General features: G+C 42.3%; 1 protein-coding gene and 1 long non-coding RNA gene across 3 annotated transcripts; one reads left to right on the forward strand and one right to left on the reverse strand.

Moving 5' to 3' along the window:
• Nucleotides 1–523: 523 nt before the first annotated feature.
• Nucleotides 524–6,141, reverse strand: LOC485559 (cystatin 9 (testatin)). Of its 2 annotated transcripts, XM_038570209.1 has the most exons (4): nt 6,117–6,141; nt 3,619–3,800; nt 1,872–1,985; nt 524–1,003 (listed from the first exon to the last, which is right to left on the reverse strand). In XM_038570209.1, the coding sequence occupies exons 1-4, from the start codon at nt 6,124–6,126 to the stop codon at nt 908–910; spliced, it is 402 nt and encodes a 133-aa protein (XP_038426137.1). In that variant the 5' UTR covers nt 6,127–6,141; the 3' UTR covers nt 524–907. The 2 variants fall into 2 exon arrangements, with proteins under 2 accessions (XP_038426137.1, XP_038426138.1); XM_038570210.1 differs by lacking the exon at nt 6,117–6,141 and having other exon boundaries at nt 3,619–3,941.
• A 14,102-nt stretch (nt 6,142–20,243) lies between these two features.
• LOC111091853 lies at nt 20,244–24,526 on the forward strand. Its single transcript, XR_005376755.1, has 3 exons — nt 20,244–20,401; nt 23,751–23,878; nt 23,986–24,526. It is a non-coding gene; the product is annotated as an uncharacterized LOC111091853 (long non-coding RNA).
• Nucleotides 24,527–25,781: the final 1,255 nt, after the last annotated feature.

The raw sequence follows: 25,781 nt of genomic DNA on the forward strand, positions 1-25,781 counted from the left end.
CTCATAGCATTTGGTAGAGCAGTGACACTCAAGATTTCATTGTGTATCTCTTGGGATTTCATGAAAATGAAAACTCCTTGTCCAAAAGTGGAGAATCCCTGATGGAACATTTCTAAGGTTCCAGGACTTGCTGCTACTGCTGGTAGTGGTTGGATCACTCTGTGGGTGGAAGCTACAGATACTCTCATATCCTCACAGATGTATGGATCAGGGAATGGGTGTGAGCAAGCCCCCCAATACAGGGCCTTATGTGTTTTGAGGGTCTGAGTGCCTGTCTGTGTCCATCCTGCACTTTGGGCTCTCTTTTGGATCATGGTCATTGCACCTCTAGGGAGCAGGTGATTCCTCATGAGCCTCAAGGCAGCAGCTCAGAGTCTCCTGCACTTCCAGGTTGTGCCACCTGGAGATGACACCAGAGGTCTGCATGGGAAAAGAACCCTCCACCTGGGGCCACTCCACTGCCCTGCTGGGATGAGCCCTTCACCTGCCCAGCCCCTCTATCTGGAACCATGCCATACAAAGATTCTTGAAATGCTAATGTTTAATAATTTTTCTACATAAAAAATGAACAATGAAGAATTTTCACAATGCCCATATATGAGATATCAGATTTTGTAAATAAATAGTACATAACCTGAAGCTGCTCAGCCACTGAAGGGTGACCAACAGGACATGACTGGTGTTCAGGAGAACAATCAGAGCCAGGTGTTCTGGGATCTCATTAGTGGATGCCATTCAAGCAGGTCGTTTTTTGTTTTTTGTTTTTTTGTTTTTACAGAGAGAGATAACACAAGCAGGGAGCATGGTAGGCAGAGGCAGAGGGAGAAGCAGACTCCAGCGAGCAGAGAGCCTGATGCAGAGCTTGATCCCAGGACCTGGGATTGTGACCTCAGCTGAAGTTAGACACTTAACTGAGTGAGCCACCCTCCAAGCAGGTCTTGTTCCAGAGTTCAAATATTGTATTCCAGGGATCAGTGCTGATGGTGAAGAAGCAGGTGATGATCTGAGGGCAAGCACAGGGATGGAAAGTGGGTGAGAATGGTTGAAAACAGTGGCTCCTGCTGTAAACACCACACATATCCCAACCACCCATACCGGCATTAGCAGCTGGGGATACAGGCTGTGATTCTCAGGTGCAGCCCCACCTGAGCACTGCTTGTTCTGAATGCAGGACCTTGTCCTGACTTCAGGGGCTTCTGTGCCATTTTCTCATCCTTAGGCCTGTGGTCTCCAGGGCAACACTCAGGCTGATCCAGTGTGACCCATGCCCATAGTACAATATTGTGGTGCTCTTTCCTAGGGGTTCTATCTCAGGGGAGCCCCTCACCCTAGGGGGGTTCACCTTGACCTTCTCCCCAAAGCAGTAACTGATAGTCCATGGAATCTGGTCAGGGCATGGGAGGTGAGCTGTGGTCCCCTCTTCAATCCCCATCCCATTGGCTTTTTTTCTCAGGGGGGACCTGAGAAAGCCAGTCTAGCAAAGGCCATGTTGCCCATCTCAATTTTCTCCTCCCGAATTCTGTAGGAAAGGCACATCAATAAAGACCAGAGAAGGAATATCCAATGGCTTTCCCAAGAGACATGGACCCTTGGCCAGGAGCAATGTCACCACTGTGGCTCGAGTGGCTGGCAACTGGAATGGGGTGAGTGGGCAGAGTCAGTTCCCAGTCTGGCCAGGGGCTACAAGTGCACCTGAAGGATGGCCTGCCCAGCTGGGCTCCTATGTAGCACCAGTGGTGGGCATAGCAGTGCCTGCAGCTCTGTCACTTCTCTATGTGCCTATGAATGACACTGTCACCTACCCCACTTTCCCCTCTGTCCCAAGCTGAATCCTCAGTTGTGTGACCTGAGAGACCTACTATATGTCTTACATTGTTCTGTCCTGAACTTGATTGAAAGGGACAGTTGTCAATATCTTCATCAAATTTCCCACATCTTGTTCTTTTAAGCTGCAGCTCCATGGAAAATGCCATCATCTTCTTCTCCTTGAATTGTAATTGACATTGAAATTAGTGTGATAATCTGTCTCCTGTTTCCCTTGCACAACTGCCAGTGTGGACCCATGCACTGTGGGGAAAGCCTCAAACACTCCTCCACATAGGGAGCTGCCTCTGGGCTTGGCTGAGCTTGCTGGGGATAAAGCCAAGCTTGGGGAGTTCAATCAAAGAAGCCTGTGTTTGCTGTCGGACTCAGGGTAGAGGCAGGCCTGGTCACACACCATTCATATATCACACACTATAGCCCCACATCCCCAAATGCCCTAGGGAGACTCAGCCCAACTTCCAGCATGCTTCTGAAGCTACAACAGCACTTCCAGGGTACAGGTGCTGAACGCTTGGGAGGGTGTTGGCTCTTCAAGATTCTGCTGAATAATTTCAGCTGCAGAGTAGCAGTCTCATCTACAACTCCATCATCACACCTTTCAACTGACTGACAACAGGAAATTGGCCTTCAGTGCTATTGTAATACTCACATGAGCCCATGAGTGCTCGGGTGTGTACACAACCCCCACCCCCTCAACTATGGCTTCTGGATACCTCTTGTCCTATTAAAAAGTGCAGCTGGAATTTTCTGTACTCTTCTCTGCTCAATTCATTCCATTCCATACCCACTACTCCACCCTCCATTACTCCCCACACTCTAACTCAGTGTGAGTGTAGATCTAGGGGCTCCAGAGCAGAGGTCTAACCTGAGAGAGCTGGGACAGCAGGACAAGCTGGGACCTGGCTCAGCAATATTCACAGAGGTTGGAGCTCCTTGCAGGGTGTAACTCGCACTACCCTTCCCTCTGTATCTTGGCGCAGAAGTCCTCTCCCTCTGGAGAATACCCCAACATGTGCACACATACTACACACACTCAGTGACGCATTCATGCTACTCACACCCATAACTACTACATGCACTCGCAGACACCTAGAAAGGGACATACAGTCACTCAAAAACTCATACTTACACATATGCACACTCTTCCATGCTTTCTAAAGCACGCACATCCAACCTACAGCTAGATCTGCTCCTGATACAGCCCATGTGGAAGCAAACTTCCTGGCTGCATTCTGTCGACACAGCATTACAAGGACAATGCTTTAGGATCGAGAAGCATGGTATGGGAAGAGTGTAGAGTAGCATCCATCCCCTTAGGTGGAGACCATAAGGAGGAGCTCAGAGAGGAGGCCCTGAGGTCACAGAGGCTTCTCTGGATGGGGAGAATCCTTGCTGCTCTGATCTTTAGGCCCCCTCCTTCCCTTTCTCCATGTCTATTGTTTCTTTCTGCATATGTTTTCCTAGAATATTTCTTCAATCCATCTCTGATATTTTCTCAATCTATCTTCTCTTCCTCCTTTCTGTCTTGTTCTTTTCCCTATTCAGTATCTGTATTTTCTTATAGTCTGTATTTTGATCATCAATAAGTAACTTCATATAAAGGTAAAAATGGGAACATCTTACATGTGGTAGACATTGACCAGGGTAATTAAATTTTCAAATTCTTTCATATAACTGAAATTTACAGTTTGTATTTTTGCTGTATTTAATGGACTTCAGAACAAAATCTCTAGATAGGACCCTCCTGATCTGACTTTATAGCAAGTGCATATTAGACGAGGGTGTGGTACCTACCTGCTCTATCCTGGAATCCAGGATGCGCACCAACCTGTAGGCCTTCGTGTCATTGCTCTGCAAGTTGAATACATGTAAGGCATACTCCACGGTAGCAGAGAGGAAGATCTCCATGGTTTTCTGGTCATTATTATCTACTCCCTCTCCAGATCTTGACCCATGAGTCACTAGGAATGGGGAACCTAAGAGAAACAGCAGCAAGGTCGCGGACAGAGCCCACCTACACTGCCAGCGTGGCATGGCTACAGGCATCTGGGCACTCAGGGCCTTTGCTTTCCCAGCTCAAGTTCCAATCTGAGGCTCCCTAGGCATTGGTCCAGTACATTGGCTTCAGAACAACTCCCTCTGGATTTCCTATCTACTATTACACACTGTCCCTTCCCACATATCACCCTGCCTTCCCCATCCCAAGCTGCAAAATTGTCTTGTGTCCAGAGAGAGGGACAAACCCAGGCAGGGTGGGTTGGAAAGAACCAGCAATGGGAGGCAGAGGTCCCCTGCAGCTGAGTCCCAGCCACAACATCCCCCTCAGCTCCTCACTGGGCAGAAACTTCATTTGGATGCCCCAGAATCAAAGGCTGATACAAGGACATAAGAGCAAGGGGTAGAAATGGAAGATGACCCCAGGACACAGCAGTAGGGTGAGGGCCACTGAGACAAGGACAGATCCAAAAGAGGATGAGTGGCCAAGAGCCAGCTTTGATGGGGACAGAGGCAACCTGCCCAGAGAAAAATGGGTATCTTTGGAAGGAAGGAACATTGAGGTCTTGATGGGGTCAGTTATCTGTATCCCCCTCAGGTTCCCAGCTTCCCTAGAGTAGTGGAGTTGACAAGGTTCACTGGATCCGAGGATGATGCCAGGCTAGGAGAATTCAAGTTCCTGGAACCAGAAGCTTCCAGCTGAGCTCGCTGTATCTCCCTTTGCACTTCTCAGCCTCTGGATATGCTGTCATGTGCTCAGCCTGGGGGCCTAGATGCATGATGTAAGCACTCACTCTCCAAAGGTGCTGCAGCAAAAGTGACCCTTGACACACACTGAGCCTATAGATCCCTTTGTAGGAATTTGCTCTAGAAGAGAGAAGGTGGAATGAGGGAGAAACAGACACAGAGCAGTAAACCACTGAGCTCCCAGGGTTGGCTGAGCTGTGCATCAGTGCCCTTTCGTGGCAGAGGTCCTGAAGACTCAGTGGACACAATTTCCTGTGTGCAGTCTGGGTTCTTGAGAAGGACCCTCACAGTCTCCATTTGGAGCAGCCAATGGGACTCTGGAAGGACTAAAGAGCACATCCTTCCAAACAAGGCTTCAACTCTGTGCCTGTGAAAGGTTTCAGCCTTTGCCTGCTGCTCTTTGTGAACTCAGGTGGACCAGAATGGCCTGTGGACACCCAGAGCCCTGGGCCTTTCCCTCAGCCAGGATTCTGACCCAGTCATTATGGCAGGGCTGGAAAGTTTGCATCTTCACCTGCTCTCGGGTGCTTCATCTGCTCCCAGGGGATGCTGATTGTCCTGATCTCTGGACTACATGTTAGGGAGCACAGTTGAGAGTGAGTCCCTGGTGGGGGGAGGGGTTGCAGCCAAACTGCAAAGAAAAGTCATTCAAGTGTAAGGGCACAAGCTGGAGCTGAGGATGGTTTGTGGGCACTGCACCAGATCAGGGGAGGTGTCAGAACTCCATGCCTGGTATAGAGTTTGCAGACCCTAGGCATCTGTGACCAGATGGCCCTACAGACAGAGAAGGCTGCTTAGAATCTGACAGCCCATCCTCACTGCCCAGAGGTCCTCAGAGCTCGCATCCTTCCCAGGAGAGGGGTCTCTCCAACTCAAATTTTGCACTATGAGGGTTGCCTGCATTCAGGAGATCCTTCCAGGTGTCCCCAGCTAATCCCCCACCCTGAGATCTTCATCTCCTTACTCCAGGGAATGTGAGCATCCTTGTATCTTAACCTCCACAGTTTTATGTGATCTTAGTCTTCAGGCAAAGTTCCATGGTCACTGTTGCCTTGTTCCCCACAGACTCCATCCTGCCAGGCTGTGATATGTTATTTGTAATGATGGTGGTAGTTTGATCGGTGTATACTCACCCCTAATGTATGAGTTGTAGAATGCTGTAGCTTATGTATGTCTGTCATATTTCAAAAATGCAGATTAACCAAAAACAAAAATTTAAAAAAAGGAAAGGAAAGGAAAAGAAAAGAAAAGAAAAGAAAAGAAAAAGGAAAGAAAAGAAAAAGGAAAGGATAGGAAAAGAAATGGTCGCATCATTTCTCAGATGGCTTTAAGTTTATACAAACCGAAGCTTACGTGATATGGTTTTTTTAGCCTGAGAATGATGTTTGTTTAGGGGTGAGATGGAAGTGTTTGCCATCATAGTGATGTTTCTGTGGATTTTCAGTAGAGGGGACAGGCCATGGAAATCTGTGTGAAACAGAATCGTGACACACATGGATAGAGGGCAAGTGTCCCAACAGAGCCAGCAAATGTCCACTGAGGCCACTCACACTTTGCCATGGTAAGGTCCTGAACAACACAGATCTGTCTTTTATATGTCAATGTCTTCTCCATCCAAGGGAATGTCATCACATGATCTCACAGAAGGGATGTGCACCACACTGGTCCTCACTGTGCAACTAAGAAGAGTTTCGCAGCTGGCCACATCCAGACCTGGAATCAAAAGTGCATGGATGGATACCTTACTCTTACAAGTATGTTTATACTCTTGCCACATCCTTAGTGGTCTGGGTGGTCTCCCTTTCCAGACTGACAGCTATTAGCATATCAGGAAGGAATTAGAAGGATATTAAGCCAAGGAATGAGAAGAATGAAAGTGTATCCTACCCAGTTAGAACCCAAAAGACATAGGCACAGACACTGTGTAGGCCCCAAATAAACCTAGAGGTATAGGATCCGCATCTGGGAGCTTATAGCAGCCTGTCACAACTGTCTGTCAGACCACCCCTCTATCTGGGATCTGGGGTACCTTTTCTCTAGGGACTCCTATTCATCCTCCAATGCCCAGGCCAAATGTACCTTCTCTGTAATGCTGTCTAGAGTCCCATGGAAGAACTCTGTCTCACTAACCTAAGGAATTAGTGCTTGTCTTCTAGGGGGAAGTAGGACTTTTGTCAAGCTCCCTTTATGTTACTGGTATAGAGCGCCCCATATGGGTCACATAGGAAGGTCTCAGTAACTGCTCACTGAAATGAGCTTGATTCCTTAGAACAAAAGCCCTGTATATCTGAAAGCACTCCTTTCAGAAATCAGAATATGTTAGCAGTGGCAAGGACCAAACCACCAGCTCTTCCCTGTGGAGACAAAGGTGATGCTGCAGGTGAGTAGAAATCACCATCTCTGTCCTAGACACAGGACATTCCTCCCAGCTCCTTCCTTCTGACCTTACAGCTCAACAATTTCCAGACGGTCTGATTCACCGCCCAGCCTGACTTGGTCCTACCCTCCAACTGTCCTGCACTGTCTTGCCCAGGATTGTCCGTTTGGCTTCCAGACTGCTTCCTAAGGGCCCTGCACCTCCAGCTTGACAGTTCCTCATGGCGCCCCACCCAGATAACCTGAGGTGCTCTGGTTCCTGTGCTGGGAAACAAGAGTGTGTCCAGAGCCCATGTGGACAAAGAGGAAAGCAGGGACAGAGAGAATCCCTGGACTTCACATAGAATAGAGTGATCACAGCCAGGTCAAAGGAAGCACTGAAGGGGCAGGAAACCTTCAGACAAGGCAGAGCCACTCTTCACCTGGGCCTCCCTTTACCTGGGGCTTCCAGCTGGAAAACCTTTCTTGTGTGAGTCTCCAGGAGACTGAGTCCTGATCACTTAAGGCAGGCATCTAATTTAGACTTCCAGCAAATTTAAACTGATAAAGAGGAGTAACAATTGAATGTATTAATGGCAAAGGGAAAAATAAAAATATTAATATGACCACAAGATATGTGATGCCGCAACCAGGAATTGCTTACAGCATGTGCATATGGAAAGTCACCAGGGCGGTTTTCTCTTCCTTCCGCTGGTTTAGCCCGCCATGTGATTATGAGCCAGTGGTATTGCAGAACCTACTTAAGAGGAACAGGCCCACTCACTATCCCATCATCACTCAGTGGGAGTCTAGCTGCCCCAATCACCACTCCATGACTCACTGTTAGAAACCGTACTTTGCCTTTCTTGTGACCAGAGATGGCTATCCCATCTCATTCACTTTTGTTTACATGAAACAGCTGACCCTTGTGTGGTTGAATATCCATCTGTAACTTTTGACTCCCCAGAACTCAGCTACAGTTGATAAGAAGTTTTATTGACAACTTGATGGTCAGTTAACATATATTTTATGTGTTATAGTATTAAATACTGTATTCTTACAATCAAGTTAGCTAGAGGAAAGGAAATGTCAGTAAGAAAATCATAAGGAAGGGAAAATATGTTGACAGTACCACACTGTTAATAATTGGAGAAATCCCATCTGTACGTGGACCTGTGCAGTTCAAATGCATGTTGTTCAAGGTTCAGTTCTACGTGGCCAAAGTGGATTTGAAAACTAAAACAAGAAGACAGAAAAACAGTCAATCCTATTATAAATGTGCTTGTGGTTGCTGAAGTCTTCTTGTCTTCTAAAGTGTCTTTCTGTCTCTACCAACAGGTGCTGAGCTCTCTGACTTGTGCTCGATGCGGGCCTGCACCCACCTGCTCCTCTGGCAAGCCTTCCTTAGACCCAGAGCAGAGCTTTCTTCTTACATTGCCCCCCTCCTTTTTTTCTTTTCTGTGTATAGTTTTTTTTGTTTTAACTTTAAAATATTCTACATTCATTTAAAAAGTATGAAATGGTACATCACCACTTTAGGTAAAATGTAGGCTTGCCTCAGCAGAATTGACAGTCCAAATAACAGGGCCTTCAAAAAGCCAGAGGTTTATTTTTTTCTCGATATGGATAGAAGCTGATATTCACATGGGCTCACTTTTGCCAGATACTGCCTCAGGCTCTCTACAAGCATTGTCCCATTTAAGCCTCATAGGGAGAAAGTCAGCCAAAATGATATATGTTATTAAGTTGTAGGCTTTTAGCATTTTGTATAAATAATATCATACTGCATTTTAATTTGATGCTTTTACTCAAATCATATTGGTGAGGTTGCCCATGTTTGTACTTGTCAATCTAGTTCTTCCACTGGCATTGTTTTGTATGTATTAGAACCCTGTGGTGTTGTTAATGAAAGAATTCTCTGCTGAGTGATACTGGGTAAACCTACTCTTTGCCTGTTAAAGTTGGACCTGCAACAGTCACCTTCATCCTGGTCTCCCCATGCACGTGTATGACTGACTGGGTTGGAGCCCAGAAAGAATATTGTTGGGAATGGGGTAGCCTTGCCTTCAGCTTTATTACTGATCACCATGCTAATGATTTCTATTATTATACAGATTAAATTAACGATAGTACATTATACAGATTAAATGGAAGACAACTCAGTGTATCAACATTTTTGTTGAGGGTGTGTGCTTTTTTTATGCTTTTTAAAAAATTCTATCCCCTATTCTTCTATATTTTCTTTGAACTGTGTAATTTTCTTTGCTTTTCTCCTTTATGTGTGTGATCCAGATGAAGTCTGAATGTGTGTTAGGTGTGAGGTAGGGATTTAAGGCTTGACACTCCCTCCTCTCCTATTTAAGGCTTGACACTCCCTCCTCTCCTGTTCCCTACAACCTCTACCCAGCCCTGCCAGCCCTGGATGCACAGCTGGCTTTTTCCAGCACGTTTATGGAACAATTCCTTCTTTACTCCCAGATCCTAATAGTCTGTTTGTCCTATGCCTGTTTTCTAAAACATGTTGGTTGCTTTTTAATCTCTTTTCTTCTCTAGTGGTGGGTGAAGAAGGTACAGGCCTAATCCCAGGGTCCAGGATTTAGTACCGCATTGGGCTTCTTGCTGGGGGTCTGCTTCTCCCTCTGCCTGTGTCTCTGCCTCTCTCTCTCTCTCTCTCTCATGAATAAATAAATAAAATCTTAAAAAAAAAAAAGAAAGAAAGAAAAATAAGGTGACCATTTGACTTTGGCCAGAAAGAGAATAAAATGTCAGGACATATTACTAGGCCTAGGCCTTGCTTGCTGCACAGGGCTGCTCCCTGCCAGCCCCTAACTTGTGGTCAGTGGAACAGTGGCCCTCTGTGCTCTCCACTCAGACCTTGGCTTTGGGGAAGGTGGTCTGGGTTTGATCCCAGGTTTTAGGAAGCCCTTTTTGGATTAGCTATTATAATTTATACTGTTGTTAGTATCTCCAGCACCCAACCCTACAATTTCTAGTCTATTCCTTTATCATTTAGAAATATGAGATTTGTTCTTTTATCTTTTTCTGAAATGTTGTAAGTTTTATTCTTCAAGGAGTTTGTCTCCTGGAAAGTTGGAATTACCTCTTGGATGCAGGCAAGCACTTACCCAAAAGAGCAAGAGAAAAAACTGGGAGTGCAGACTGAGAGTATGGGTTGATTGTAAAGAAGCTGTACCATCATTGCATCCACTTATAGAGGCTCATGTTTTTAGATGACTTGTATGGTCAATATGTTGTGGTTTATAGAAATCATGGAAGAATGCAAAGCAGAGTTGAGGAGGTCTTTGGAGTTAGACACACCTCACTTTGGGTCATTTGCTCCTCTTGCTGGTTGCAGCAGTGGGGCACATTTTTACTTTACAATTGCTTCTGTTTCCACAACCATGAAATAAGAATTATTTGGTATCTTACCCAAGGGTTGTTAGGAAGTGGATGAGATAATGTACATAAGACAATGACAGAATGCCTGGCAGAACTAGATGCTCAACAAATGATATTTGTGGTGTTTCGTTCTTCTCCTTAATTATCGGAAAAGCATCCCTCAGGAACCAAGCTTGTATCTAACTATCCTCATCCCCAGAAAAAGGTGACTGAGCTGAGACGTGTACTACATATTCTAAGCTGTGGGACTGGGGAGCATGTTGGGGAGGAAGGGGAGAAGGAGTTTCAATGGCTCTGTTACCATCTATCAGATTCCCTGGGATGGTTTGGATACAGGATTGGGCACTGTTGTTTGGCTTTAAGTTTAGACTTTGATCTGATTTGTGTTAAGATCACAGCTTAAGAAAACTCATTCTAGAGATTCAAATGTGATGGTTTTCTCTTTGAGAAGTTCTGACAACCAAACTAACCCTCTTGGGCTTCGTTTTTTAAAAATATTTTTATTTACTTATTCATGAGAGACAGAGAGAGAGAGAGGCAGAGGCACAGGCAGAGGGAGAAGCAGGCTCCCCATAAGGAGCCAGAAGTAGGACTTCATCCCAGACCCCAGGATCACACCCTGAGCCAAACACAGACAGATTCTCAACCACTGAACCATCCAGGCATCCCTTGAGCTTCAAATTCAGTGTTGAGAAGCTTGGGTTCAAGTGCTTGTGTTCTGACCTTGCAGCTGGGAAACCCCTGCCCCATACTCAATCTTCCCACAACCCCTTCCCCTCTTCTATGGCATGGTCTTATGTGAAGTTGACATGAGAGGCATGTGCAGTGATGCTGTGTGGCCTCTCACAGCACCATTTAATTGCTGCTTCATATAGGACTCCGGTTCTCTGTCACTATGCAGAAGTCCGAGCAGCCTTGGGTTCTTTTTATTTCTACGAGGAACAAGTTTTCTTGCATTATAAAATGAGGCCTAGGCAACAGATGCAATCACTGGCTGAGGCCCTTGAAACCTTCTGTCCAACCACTCTGTTTTATTTTATGCTGGCTTTTTGTCATGGATGTCCTGTCTTCACAGCCTGTCCGGGTTGTCCTGCCTTAGACATTTTACTCACATTGTACATGGTGTTCTCAATTCTTTTCATTTTGACGGTTTTGGGGCAATGTTTACCGCTGCTTCTTTCAAAACAGTCTCTTTAAACTTGGCCAATTTAACAAACGTGTCCTTTTTGTCTTCCTTAATGGCTATGCAGGCATGGACAATGGCAGCTTTCTTCTTGAAATGGTTCCATTCAGAGTTCTTTTTGGGTATCCTGCAACAGTTTCCGTTGACTCAGCCAAATTTCCACTTCCTCAAATAGTGTTGTTTGGAATCAACCACAAATGTCCAAATTGGCACTTATTTTGGAAATATAAAACAGTCAACTCACTGCAAAGATAACACTCCTTTTTGGGGAACAAAACACTAATTCAGTTCATTTTCCACCTTTTTACTTTTCCAGATACATCAGCTGCTCTTGACTAAGCAAATTTCTTAAGTCTCATCATAATCCATGTGATTTCAGGCTAAAGAATTAGGTTTGGGATATATATCTCCAATGTCCACACACAGTGGTTCAAGTTAAAGGATAGCATATAGTAGTATTAAAATAGAAATATCAAACATTAGAGATGAGTTTGTACCTGTGTGGATCAATTGCCATCATTCATATCAGAGATCAGATAGATCTTGTCCAATGCTGACAATACAGTTAGAATGGTATAAGCCTATGGCCTAGACAAGTCCTAGGGAAGACACTAGAGGAACTAGAGCATGGCAGCTTGCTCTGCGGGCCAGGACAGTGGCTTGGAACAGATGAAATTGTTGCTTTTTATCTTAAGCTCATCAGCACTTCCTATTATGTGGAGATATTCCCTTGACAAAAATAAAATAATGATTCTGTCCTCTTTATGGGGTGCAGTGTCTTCCTCAGGGGGTGCTCTGTTCCCCTTAGGGAGTGCTCTACCCTCCTTAGTGGGTGTTCTATTCTTCTTAGAGGTAAGCAGCAGGACAGGACCAGAGATCTGGAAAACGCAGTGAGTCACTGGAGTAATTTGTGGCACTTGTCTTTAGATTTTCCAATTAAATAGTCAAAGATAACCATGGATAGTTCTTCATTCACTACCACATATTTCAAGAGCTTAAAGCCTGGGTCTTCATAGCCAAATTCTGAGATTGTAAAATCTGCCTTCAGGCTCCCCATTCTAAACCCATCTCTGTGCTCCTGTCTCTGTTTCTGGATATTCTTCCTCAGAGCTTGCACAGTACCCTGTTTCATGAGATTGCAAGATTGCTTTGGAAAATTTGAATTCACAGCAATTTTTACTCATTCTAACACTAAAAACCCCCCAAACAACTGAACAAACAAACAAAAAACTCCAAGAAACCAAAGAAATCCTTAGTGAAAGCCCAGAGGACCAAATTCGGCCCCAGAACAGGTGTGCTCTGGCCACAGAGACTCACCTGTTCTACTGTGGCCTTAGATTGGTATTAAAGTCTCAAAGATATGACCAATCTCAATATCTACTTGGGTCCTGGAGGGGATAGTCAGAGACTATTTGGTTCAATTTTCCTTATGCTATAGGGAGACAACTGAGCTCCACCGGACTGCAACTTCAAATTGCAAGTTACTTTCAGTGTACTCCACTTATCTTTCTTCAGCATTGCTGGCAATCTGACTCTCCACCAGAAACACATAGAAAGCTTAAAAATGTATATAGTATCTGAGGCCTTATCTGATAGAGTCAGACCCTCTGGCAGTGGAGCCTGGGAGTCTGCATTTGTAACAAATCCTCCAGGTGATTCTGATATAGCAGCAAGAGCATCATCTACAGGCCTGCCTTTGGAAATCACTGAGAAGAAGGTCTCAAGGGCCCTCTGAGTTCTTCTGTCCCACAAATCTTTTGATTCAATGAATGCATCCCTAGCATAGGCAACATGCCAGTAGAAGGGTCTGAAGTATCCTCACAGCTCATAGCATGTCACTTATTGGAACACACTGATCCATAAGAAGTGTCCTTCCCATGCTATACATCTTGCAAGTCATGAATGCTTTTGGAACCAGAAATGAACCCTTGTGGGAAGAGCACACACTGATTGTGCCCTCACTGTGACCTCTTTGTGTCCCAGCCCAGCAAGTCCCTGCAGGAGGAGAGCAGGGCCTGTTGTGGAAAGTGAGAATCCTCCTTGGAAATCTACACTCCAATCCTGCTCTGCCCATACCTGTCTGGGTGATATGTAATGACCTGTATTTTGGGAAATTGTTTCTAGCATGAGATGAAACATCAGCGTCTACAGGTACTAAAAAGGATGTGACTGATACAAGAAACACTCTAGGGGAAAAATTAATTTGCTTGTGTTTGGAGGATTTTTTCCCCACTTTTTTTTATTGTGGTATAATGTACATGCATAAAATTTGCTATCTTAACCATTTTTAAGTGTAGAGTTCAAGGCCTTTAAGTACATTCATGTTGTGAAACCATCACCATCATCATCTTCAGGACTTATTTATCTTCCCCATATGTACACAGTTCCTCATTTTCCCCTCCCTGCCAGCCTCTGGCAGCCACCATTCTGCTTTCCATCCTTATGAACTTGATGAGTAGTCAAGCCTCTCATTTAAGTGGAAACAGGGTATTTGTCTTGTTGTGACTTAGCATAATATCCTCAAGGTTCATCCTTATAGCAGGTGTCAGAATTTCCTTCCTTTTAAAGACTGAAAATATTCTATTGTATGTGTACACCACATTTTATTTATCCATTTCTCTGTCCACGGACACTTGGTTTGCTTCCACCTTTTGGCTATTGTGAGAAATGCTGCTATGAACATGAGTGTACAAATATTTCTTTGAATCTCTACTTTCAGTGTTTGGCGATATATACCCAGAAGTGGAATTGCTGTATTATTTGATGACTCTATTTTTAACTTATTAAGAAACCATCACACATATCATACCATTTTCTGTCATGGCTATACCATTTTACATTCCCATGGCAGTGCACAAAATTTCTAATTTCTCCATATCCTCACCAGCACTGATGATTTTCCTTTTTTGTTGTTGTTGTTTGCTTTTCTTTTTAAAATTAATACTCATCTTGATGGGTATGAAATTGTATGTCTTATGGTTTTCATTTGCATTTCCCTAATGATTAATGATGCTGATCATTTTTTAATGTGATTATTGGCCATTTGTATATTTTCTTTGAAGAAATGCCTATCAAAGTTTTTGTCCATCTTGAGTAGAGTTTTTGTTTTTTGTTGTAGGAATTCTTTATATATTCTGGATATTAATCTCTTTCAGATATATGACTTGCAAATATTTTCTCTTGTTCCATGGATGCCTTTTCATTTGTTGATAGTGCCCTTGGATGACAGTTTGATTTCTTTCTTTTGTCCCTTGTGCTTTTGATGTCATATACAAGAACTCATTGATAAATCCAATATCATGAAGGTTTTCCTTTATATTTCCTTCTGAGAATTGCATAGTTTTAGCTTTTACATTTAGGTCTTATAATATTTTGAGTTAGTTTTTGTATATAGTGTTAGATAAGGCCCAATCTCATTCTTGTGCATGTGGATATCCAGTTTTCTCAACTCTTTGAGTAGAGTTTTCTTGTTTTAGCCATTTATTGAAAAGATTATATTTTTCCAATTGAGTGGATTTTGGTGCCTTTGTCAAAAATCATTTGACCACATATGCAAAAGTTTATTTCTAGGCTCTCCATTTTGTTCCATTGATCTATATGTTTTTCTTTATATCAGGACCACACTACTTTCATAAACTGCAAGTTTATAGTCAGTTTTGAAATTAGGAAGTGTGAGACCTCCAACTTGGTTCTTCTTTTTCAAATTTGTTTTGGTTATTTAGGGTCCCTGAAAATTAAATGCATTCTGAGATGGATTATTCTATTTCTGCAAAACAGGACTTTGCTAAGGGTTGCTTTGAATGTGTAGATTGTTTGGGACAGTATTGCCATCTTAATGATATTTGTCATCTCTTCTAGGGCACAATATGTATTTGATTTATTTGTGTCTGCTTTAATTTCTTTCATCAACACACTGTAGCTATCAGTGTATCAGTCTTTGTTCTCCTTAGTTAAGTTTATTTCTAAGTGTTTTATTATTTTTCATGCTTTTTAGAAAAAAAATGGTTTTCCTTCTTTTTCAGATGGTTCATTGTTAGTGTATAGGATACAAATGATTTTTTATGTTGATTTTGTATCCACAACTGCTGAATTTATTAGTTCAAATATGTGTGTGATCTTTAGGGTATTGATATAACATCATGTCACCTGCAAACAAGTAATTGCACTTCTTCCTTTCTAATATGAATGATTTTTGTCTTTTTTTCTTGATTCATCCCTCTGGCTAGGACTTCTAAACTATGTTGAATAGAAGTTGGAAAAGCAGATATCCTTGTGCTGTTCTGATTAGAGGATAAGCTTTCATTCTTTCACCAATGAGGATGAGGTTAGCTGTGGGCTTTTCATGTATGACTTTTAATATGTTGAGGTAGTTTTCTTTTATCACTGTTTTGCATTCTTTACCACTAAAAAGGTGCTGATTTTTTAAGAGTTTTTGTTTTTTAGAGTATTTGTAGGTTCACAGCAAAATTGAGATGAGATTACAGAGATTGTCCATTTACCCACTGCCCTCACACATGTGCCTCCTATGTTATCCTATGCCCTATGCCCTCCTATGCCCTCCTATGCCCTCCTATGCCCCACCAGAATGGTTCATTTTTTACAACTGATGAACCTACATGGACACATCATTATCCCACAAAGTCCACAGTTTGCATTAGGCCTCACTTCTCATGTTGTACACTCTGTGAGTTTGGACAAATGCATGACATGTATCCACCATTATGATATCGCATGGAGTAGTTTCACTGCCCTAAAAATTCTCTGTGCTTTGCCTTTTTATTCCTGTTTCCTCCTTAATCCATGGAAATGCTGATAGATTACTACCTTTATAGTTTTCGTTCTTCCAGAATATCATCTAGCTGGAATCCAGTGTGTAGCCTTTTCATATTGATTTGTTTCACTTACTCATATGCATTTACGTTTCCCCTACACCTTTTTATGACTTGATAGCTATTTCCTTTTTAGCAATACATAATATTCTGTTGCGTGCATATATCCAGGATGTTTATCTACTCACCTATGAAAGGTGAATGCCATTTGTTCCTGGGCTTTCCTTCATTGGGAAGTTTTTGATTACTGATTCAATCTTGAAGATTGTCTTAATATTGTAGGGGGGTAATAGGAGGAGAAATCAATGCAGTTTTCTGTTTGGGTAATAAGAAAAGGATGGTATCATTAATAGAAATGAAGAGATTAGGGAAAGGAAGTGATTTGTGACCAAGAAAGGAAAAGAGAAAGAAGGTAAATTGAAAAAATGAGAGAGAAGTAGGTTGAGAGGACAAGTGAGAGAGAGGGGAAAAATGATGTATGGATGTAGCAGCAAGTGGCACACTATATCCCACTTAGTTGTCCTAGCCTTGTTGCCTCCAGAAGGAATGTACTGAAATAACGTAAGTGAATTTGGTCATTCAGCAAAAGTCAATTCTTTTGGTCTATATCAGCAACATGTCCCAATTAAAGTTAAGAGAAGGCTACACAATCTCCCCTTCCTCCTAACCTCATCACCTACTTATAGAAACAAGTCTCAGTTCCAACTCTTCCAAACACTAACACATTATTAATGTGTAGGCACCAGGCAGTCCTGTGGTCTCTCCCTGTAGCTCACTCTCTATTCTTCAGCTGGTGTTTGCTTGAGAAGGTGACTCCAGGATGAAGACATTCTCTGGGCTTGGGTTGGCTTGGGGACCTCCAGGAAGTGGAGTGTCACACAGCTAGCACAGCCATCCACTTTGAACATTGCCCTAAGATGCTGGGGGTTCCTGGTTTGCCTCGTGTATCCAAGGGTGGCCAAGTCTGTGCAACTTTTTTTCAGCCAAACCTTTTTATGATTTCTGCACACACAAAAATAATTCTATCTGCTTTTTTTTTTTTTTTTTACTGACTAAACCTTCTGGGGTAGGTTTCAGTTATGATGGATGTTAACTTTTCTGCCATTTTGCTAATTAGTGACTTCTGATTCCAATCAATCACCCTGAGATGGAGATTTCTGATGGACCCTGAGCACACACAGCTATTTTTAGATTGTGGAGAGTTGATCTCTATGAACATACATCCTTCCCACGGTTTATGCCAAAGTATTTTGAAATGCATTACCACATTGACCAGCACTGTCCAATAGAAATATATGTCATGTGTGTAATTTCAAATTATCTTGGAGCCAAATTTTCAAAAGTAAAAAAGAATCAAGTGAAATTAAACTTAATAATATATTTTATTTAATCAAATATATCCAAAGTATTATTTCAAAGATAATTAACATAAAAATTATTAATAAGATGCTTTATGTGCTTTAAGGTGATGCTGGCCTCATAGAACGAATTTGGAAGTACTCCATCACTTTCTATCCTTCAGAACAGCTTTAGTAGAATAGGTAAGGTTTCTTCTTTAAACATTTGGTAGAATTCCCTGGGAAGCCATCTGGCCCTGGCCTTTTGTGTCTTGGGAGATTTTTGATGACTGCTTCAATTTCCTTCTTGGTTATTGGCCTGTTCAGGTTTTCTATTTCTTCCTGTTCCAGTTTTGGTGATTTGTGGTTTTCCAGAAATGCATTCATTTGTTCTAGATTGTCTACTGTATTGGCGTGTAGCTGTTCATAATATGTTTTTAAAATCATTTGTATTTCCTTGATATTGGTTGTGATCTCTCCTTTTTCATCCATGATTTTATTAATTTGAGTCTTTTCTCTTTTCTTTTTAATAAGGCTAGCTAATGGTTTATCTATCTTATTAATTCTTTCAAAGAACCAACTCCTGGTTTTGTCGATCTGTTCTATTCCTCAGCCATTAGAAACGACAAATACCCACCATTTGCTTCAAAGTGGATAGAACTGGAGGGTATAATGCTGAGTGAAGTAAGTCAATCAGAAGGGGACAAACATATGGTTTCATTAATTCAGGGAATATAAAAAATAGTGAAAGGGATTAGAGGGGAAAGGGGAGAAAATGAGTAGGAAATATCAGAGAAGGTGACAGAACATGAAAGACTCCTAACTCTGGGAAACAAACTAGATGGTGGAAGGCGAGGTGGGCGGGGCGTAAGGGTGACTGGGTGGTGGGCGCTGAGGTGGGCACTTGATGGGATGAGCACTGTGTGTTTTTGTGTATGTTGACAAATTGAACACCAATAAAAAATTAATTTATAAAAAAAAACACAAAGGCCTCCAAATCCCCCCCCCCCCAAATAACGTATTCAACTCAACAGCAAAGAAACAAACAGTACAATCGTGAAATGGGTAAAATACATGAACAGAAATTTCACAAAGGGAGACATAGACATGGCCAAGAAGCACATGAGAAAATGCTGCGCATCCTTTGCCATCAGGGAAATACAAATGAAAACCACAATGAGATACCACCTCATACCAGTGAGAATGGGGAAAATTAACAAGACAGTAAACAACAAACAGAGAGGATGTGGAGAAAGGGGAACGCTCTTGCACTGTTGGTGAGAATGTGAACTGGTACAGCCACTTGGGAAAACTGTGTGGAGGTTCCTCAAAGAGTTAAAAATAGATCTGCCTTAAGACCCAACAATTGCACTGCTGGGGATTTACTCCAAAGATACACATCTGTGAAATTCCAGGATACCTGCACCCTGATGTTTATAGCAGCAATGTCCACAATAGCCAAATGTCGCAGGGGCCTTAGTGCCCATTGAAAGATGAATGGAAAACGAAGATGTGGTTTATGTATACAGTGGAATATTACACAGCCAATAGAAATGACAAATACACACCATTTGCTTTGAGTGGATGGAACTGGAGGGTATTATGATGAGTGAAATAAGTCAATCGAAGAAGGACAAACATTATATGGTCTCATTCATTTGGGGAATATAAAAAGTAGTGAAAGGGAATAAAGGGTAAAGGAGAGAAAACGAGTGAAAATATCAGTGAGGGTGACAGAACATGAGGACTCTTAACTCTGGGAAATGAAAAGGGGTAGTGGAAGGGGAGGTGGCTTGGGGTGACTGAGTGACTGAGGGGGGCACTTGATGGGTGATATGCTATATGTTGGCAAATTGAACTCCAATAAAAAATAAATTAAAAATTTTAAAAAATACAAAAACAAGTCTCTTTCAGTTTCTCTCTCTCTCTCTCTCTCTCTCTCCCCGCTCCCCCCCCTCTCTCCCGTCTCTCTCTTTTCTGCAGAGTGAAGAAAACAATCAAGAGAATTAAAAGGAAGCCTACAGAATGGAAGAAGATATTTACAAGTTCATATCTGATAAAGGGTCAGTATCCAAAATTCTACAAAGAACTTATCAATCCTAACACCCAAAAAACCAAATAATCAAGTCAAGGATGGGCAGAAGACATGAATAGACACCTTTCTTAGATTATCCAGATGACTAACAAATACGTGAAAAGATGCTCAACATCACTTATAGTCAGTAAAATACAAATCAAAACCATGATGAGATACCACTTCATATATCTACACACAATGGAATATTACTCAACCATCAAAAAGGATGAAACCTTGCCATTTCAGTGACATGAATAGAACTATAGGGTATTATGCTGAGTGAAATATGTCAATCAGAGAAAGACAAATACCATATGATTTCACTCATGCAGAATTTAAGAAACAAAACTCTTTTCTGGTAAGATGAGCAAATGGGAAGGGGAAAAATAAAATAAATTTAAAAATGTATTTTGAACAAGGAGCTATGATTGCATTCTCTAGCTGTTGGTGAGTGCTGCCTCTTGGCCACAGAGGGATCTTTTTCCAATGAGCCTCTGCAGCACTTTTCTGCCACTGCTCCCTGTTGCACTCTGCCAAGTTAGGATACAGGGCCGAGCAGCACCAGGAGCAGACTACCAGGTGGAAGGAGGCAGGAGGAAAGATTACTTTCAGAAGGCTGTGCATATCCTAAGGAAGTGAATGCAAGACAGGCAAGGTAAAGGTAAAACCACGGGGGAGTACCTTCTGATTCTGTGTACCTTAAGTCCCTTGACTTCCCCTGGAATTTGTTCGTCCAGCTGGTCTTCTGGGGGAGGGGCCTGTTGTGCTGATTTTCAGGTGTTAGCACTTGGGGGAGCTGCTCTGCCCCTGCCTGGTGCAGGGCTCAGTGGGGGTCGTTTACCCCGTAAGGCCCCAGGAGGAACAACCGCAGTGGCGGGGCCAGCTTTGGAGCCCTGGAGTCAGCCCCCGCAGTAGCTAGCTCCAGAGCTCTCCGTCTGCAGGGCCTGGAGGCTCCGGGCGGGGCCGCTGATCTGCTCAGCTGGGGGCTGGAGGGTCCTCGCTGTCCTGGGCCCTCCCGGCCTCTGCCTGTCCCGCGGGGAGGCCGGATCCTGGGCTGTGTCCCGGCGCCCTGTGCCTCCGGCCTGCGGCCTGCGCTGCTGGATTCGCTCCCGCCCAGCAGCCCCCTCCGCGGAGCCGCCCCCGAGCCCCCCCAAGCTGCTCCGGGTCCCCCGTGCGCGCTGCAGCCCTTAGGGAGCTCGGCGCACTCTCCCGGGGCGCAGGTGTCTGTTAGTGTCCCCGGGAGCCCGAGGGCATCCCCGCCCTCCTGGGTCCTGCTCCACCTCCCCGCGAGCCCCTTTCCCCCGGCAAGGTCGGTGCAGCTCCTGCTCCTCCGGGACGGGGCTCTCCTGTCCTGGGGACACTCGCCCCGGCCTCAGCCCGGCTCCTCGGGGGGGCCCCTCCCCCTTGGAGGCCTTTTGCTTCTTTATTTCTTTTTCCCCGTCTTCCTACCTTGATAGAAGCGCGAACTCTTCTCACTGTAGCATTCCAGCTGGTCTCTCTTTAAATCTCAGGCCGAATTAGTAGATTTTCAGGATGATTTGAAGGTTATCTAGGTAATTTGGTGGGGACAGGTGATGTGGGGACCCTAGTCTTCCGTCATCTTGCCCCTCCTCTCTAGGACACTTAACCTTGATACAGCATTAATGGTCAATCTACAGCCCATATACAAATTTTGTTCAACTCATGTCCATCATGGAAATTATTAGTCCAAGTTGCAATCTAGAATCACACATTGCATTTATTTTATTTTTTCCAGTTTTATTGAAGTATGATTGGTATACAAAAAATGCACATAATTAATGTATATTCCTTGGTGAGTTTGAACATATGCATACACTTGTGTCACTATCACTACAATCCAGGTAATAAACATATCAATCACCTCCAAAGATTTTCTTGTGTCCCCCTCCTTTCTGGTAAAAGCATTTAAAATGAGATCTATTAACAAATTTTTAAGGACATAATACCTTATTGTTAACCTTAGGAAGTATATTGTACAGCAGATCTCTGGAACTTACCTCATAAAATTAGCTTTATATCCTTTGAACAGCAATTTCTCATACCTGCCCCCACACACAATCACTCTATTGTCTATCTCTGTACCTTTGACTATGTGAGATGCCTCAGATAAGAAAAATCTTGCAGTATATGTCCTTCTGTGAGTAACATGTTTCACCTGGTATAATGTCTTCTAGATCCATCCATGATGTCATGACTGGTAGGATTTACTTCTTTTTAAAGGAAGAATAATAATCTGCTGTGTGTGTGTGTGTGTGTGTGTGTGTGTGTGTGTATGCTGTATTTTATTTATTTATCTGTTGATGGACATTTAGGTTGTTTCCATATCTTGGTTACTGCGAATAATGCTGCCATGAACTCAGGAGTGCAGGTAACTCTTTGAGATCCTGATTTCAATTATTTTGTACATATACCTAGAATTGGGGTTTTTGAATCATATGACAATTCTATTATTAATTTTTGAGGAACCTACATACTCTTTTCCATAGCAGTTGCATCATTGCATATTATTACCAACACTGTATAAGTTCCAATTTCACTATAGCCTTCCCAACAATTATCTTTTGTTTTTTATAATAACCACCCTAAAGAATTTTGAAGTGGTATCTCATTGTGATTTTTATTTGAATTTCCCTGATGGTTAGTGATGTTGGGCATCTTTTTATATAACTGCTGACCATATACATGTCTATTCAAGTTCTTTGATCATTTTTTAAAAAAAGGTTTTATTTATTTATTCACGAGAGACACAGAAAGAGAGGCAGAGACACAGGCAAAGGGAGAAGCATGCCCCCTGCGGGGAGCCCAATGTGGGACTCCATCCCAGGACCCTGGGACTAGGACCCAAGCCAAAGGTAGACACTCAACTGCTGAGCCATCCAGGTGCCCCTCTCTGATCATTTTTAAGTTGGGTTATTTATTTATTTATTTATTTATTTATTTATTATTTATGCATGCTATTGAACTGTATGAATTCCTCATACATTATGGAAGCTAACTCCTTATCAGATACATGGTTTGCAATTGGTTTCTTCCACTTTGTAGATTGCCTTTTTGCTCTGTTGATTGTTTCATTTATTGTGCAGAAGCTTTTCAGTTTGCTGTTGTTCCAATTTTTATTTTTGTTTTTGTTGCCTATGCTTTTGGTGTCACATTCAAAATATTATTGCCAAAGGCCAATGTCAAGTAGCTTTCTGTAATATTTCTTCTAGGAGTTTAGGGTTCTGAATCTATGTTCAAACTTTTAATCCATTTTTAGTCAGTTTTGTTATGGTGCAAGATAAGGGTTTGATTTCATTCTTTTTGAATTGTGGACATCTGATTTTCTCGGCACCATTTATTGAAGAGATTATCTGTTCTCATTTGTTTATTCTTAGCATTCTTGTAAAGAAAACCAGTAGAATGCATAGATATGGGTTTATTTCTGAGCTTTTTATTGTTCCATTGGTCGGTATGTTTATTTTATACCAGTATCATGCAGTTCTAATTACTATAGCTTTGTAATATGTTTTGAAACCAGAAAGTGTGATACCTTCAGCTTTGTTCTTTTAATTCAATACTACTTTGCCTATTAGGCAAATTACCAACCCCTATTTTGTGTCTCTTTAGGAATTTTAGGATTATTTTTTCTATTTTTGTAAAAGTGTATCTGGGATTTTAATAGGGATTACATTGGACCTGTAAGTTGCCTAGGTAATATGGACCTTTGAAAAATACTAATTCTTCCAACCCATGAACATGGAATGTTTTCCACTTATTTGTTCCTGCTTTCATTTTTTTCATTAATATTTTGGTTTTCAGTGTACATGTCCTTTACCTCCGTGGTTAGGCTTATTTCTATTTTATTCTTTTTGTTGCTCTTGTCAATAGGACTTTTTAAATTTCTTTTTTGGATAGTTCAGTATTAGTGTATAGAAATGCAATGGATTTTTGTGTGTTGATTTTGTATCTGTGACGTTGCTGAGTTTATTTACTTGTTCTAACAGTTGTTGAGTCTACGAGTTTTTCTGTGTATTTCTGATCTTTGTTACTGAAGGCATCTTGTCATCATAATAAAAACCTCTAGGACCAGTCCAGCCATAACATTGGCTCTGAAAGGCAAAGTTGGGCTCAGGTAAGTGTCCTTACACAATTTTTAGCACATATTATTGCACAAAACAGCCACCTTGTGGCTGAGCACTCTTTGCTCTAATTACAAAAATATTTTTTTTATCTTCTCAGTGATATCATTGTAAAACTAAAGGCCAAGAATGCGACTAAAAGGACTGTGTGTGGAACATTCTGTCCTTGGACTGAAATTTCTTTGGAAACATAAGCAAGAACAGAAGTATTTTGCAAAACATGTTTCAAGTTAGCTTTCAAAACAAGAACAGAGGCAAAATTAGAACAAAAAGGAAGAAAATCAACAATGATGTTAAATTTTATGTATTTATTTGACTAAAGTTATGGTGCTCAGTTGTTTGGTCAAACTCTGGTTTAGATGTTACTGTAAAGGTATTTCTGTAGATATGATTACCATCTGCAGTTAGCTAACTTTAAGTAAAGGAGATCACCTTTGACAACGTCAGATGAATCTCATTCAACAAGCTTTTTTGCCTTAAGAGCAAAATCTGAGGTTTCCAGGAGAAGGAATTCTACATTAAGATAACAACACAATTTTTCCTGAGTTTCCATGCTGCTGGCCTGTCTGACAAGTTTCAGACCTACTAGCTCCTATAATCACATGAACAAATCACTTAAAATAAATCTCATAATATATGTACATAGATCTTATTGATTCTGTTTCGCAGAAGAACACTAACTGAAATACCCTCTAATTTAGCTAAAGGAAGAGACTTCCCTAGGAATTTAAGTACTTGGACCAGTGAGACTGATATAAAACACAAAGTGGATTGGAAGACCAGGATAAGGAGATGGGGACTAATGTGGATCCAACTGTTCATGAAGGGGGCACTAAAAAGGTGAGGGAAACATGCTATTACTAAATTAGCAACAGTAGCTGGAGCCAAAGGCATCCCACTGATGAAGCCAAGAGAGGTCTTGGGACAGACTGAAATGAAAGGTGAAATGACACCTTTAGAGGAGAGGGAAGATCCATGAAACTACTTGGGGGAGAAGAGGTGCACAAAGAATAACCATGGAGAGAACAGTTGAGAGACTAACCCCTAAAACTGTGAGTCACCTGAGGAGTGTGACTTTAGCAGTCTGGGTAGAGCATATGTCCAAAGCTTTTGGGTGATTTTATGTACAGCCAGGGTAAGGACCATAGCTAGGTCAGATTTGCCAATTAATTTCACCAACCTAAACTCATCAGAGCTCCCTTGCTGGATTTCCAGGTGATGTGGACACAATAGGTAGACATACAGGTTTGCTTCAGCTCCACGGGAGTGTGCTTGATGAACTAAAGGAAACCAAGGGAGGGTATGACAGAGACAGAAGACACTCACCACAGCAGCTGGGGGTAGAGGACATTGGGATGAGAAATGTCTCCTTACATGCAAATTATCCATCCCAGGAAGGGAGAATGGATAAGATTTGTTGCAATAGCAGATGACTTTGACAGACTAGCAATTATTTGTAGCCCTCCATAGGGTACCCCTCAGGCAAAATGTAGTGTAAGAATAGAAACTGAGTGGGCTTTGAAAGCAAGGAGAAAGTAAAGGCAAGAAAGGGAGGCAATCTGGAAAATAACACAAGCCTCACCAGAGTTAGGGAACTTTAGTGACCAACCTGAGAAGAAGGTGAAGCCATCAAAAATTTACCTGATCCTTACTGAAAGGCAAGGGCAAGAGTGAGAAATTCTGCTTCAGTTGGTGACTGACCATTCCTAAAGTGAAAGCAGTGGTTCTTAAACTTTAGCCTCTGTCAGAATTATCTAATTGTATAATAATATGTGAATTACATACTTCTGTGTAACAAATTACTGCAAAACTTAGACACTTAAGACAATAAGCATTTATTATCTCAATTTCTATGGGTCAGGAGTGTACATACAACTTAACTAGGTGCCTCTAGGT

This window comes from Canis lupus, chromosome 23 (genome assembly GCF_011100685.1).
Source record: "Canis lupus familiaris isolate Mischka breed German Shepherd chromosome 23, alternate assembly UU_Cfam_GSD_1.0, whole genome shotgun sequence".
Classification (NCBI taxonomy): Eukaryota; Metazoa; Chordata; class Mammalia; order Carnivora; family Canidae; genus Canis; species Canis lupus.

What these genes read in the sequence shown, in the direction of transcription:
- LOC485559 (XM_038570210.1), bottom strand. Translation starts at nt 3,870, where the DNA reads ATGCCTGTAGCCATGCCACGCTGGCAGTGTAGGTGGGCTCTGTCCGCG. An exon ending in TGGATTCCAGGATAGAGCAG is followed by an intron (nt 1,986 to 3,618) that starts GTAGGTACCACA and finishes TTACAATTCAAG; the next exon opens with GAGAAGAAGATGATGGCATT. An exon ending in CAAGTTCAGGACAGAACAAT is followed by an intron (nt 1,004 to 1,871) that starts GTAAGACATATA and finishes GCTTGCCCTCAG; the next exon opens with ATCATCACCTGCTTCTTCAC.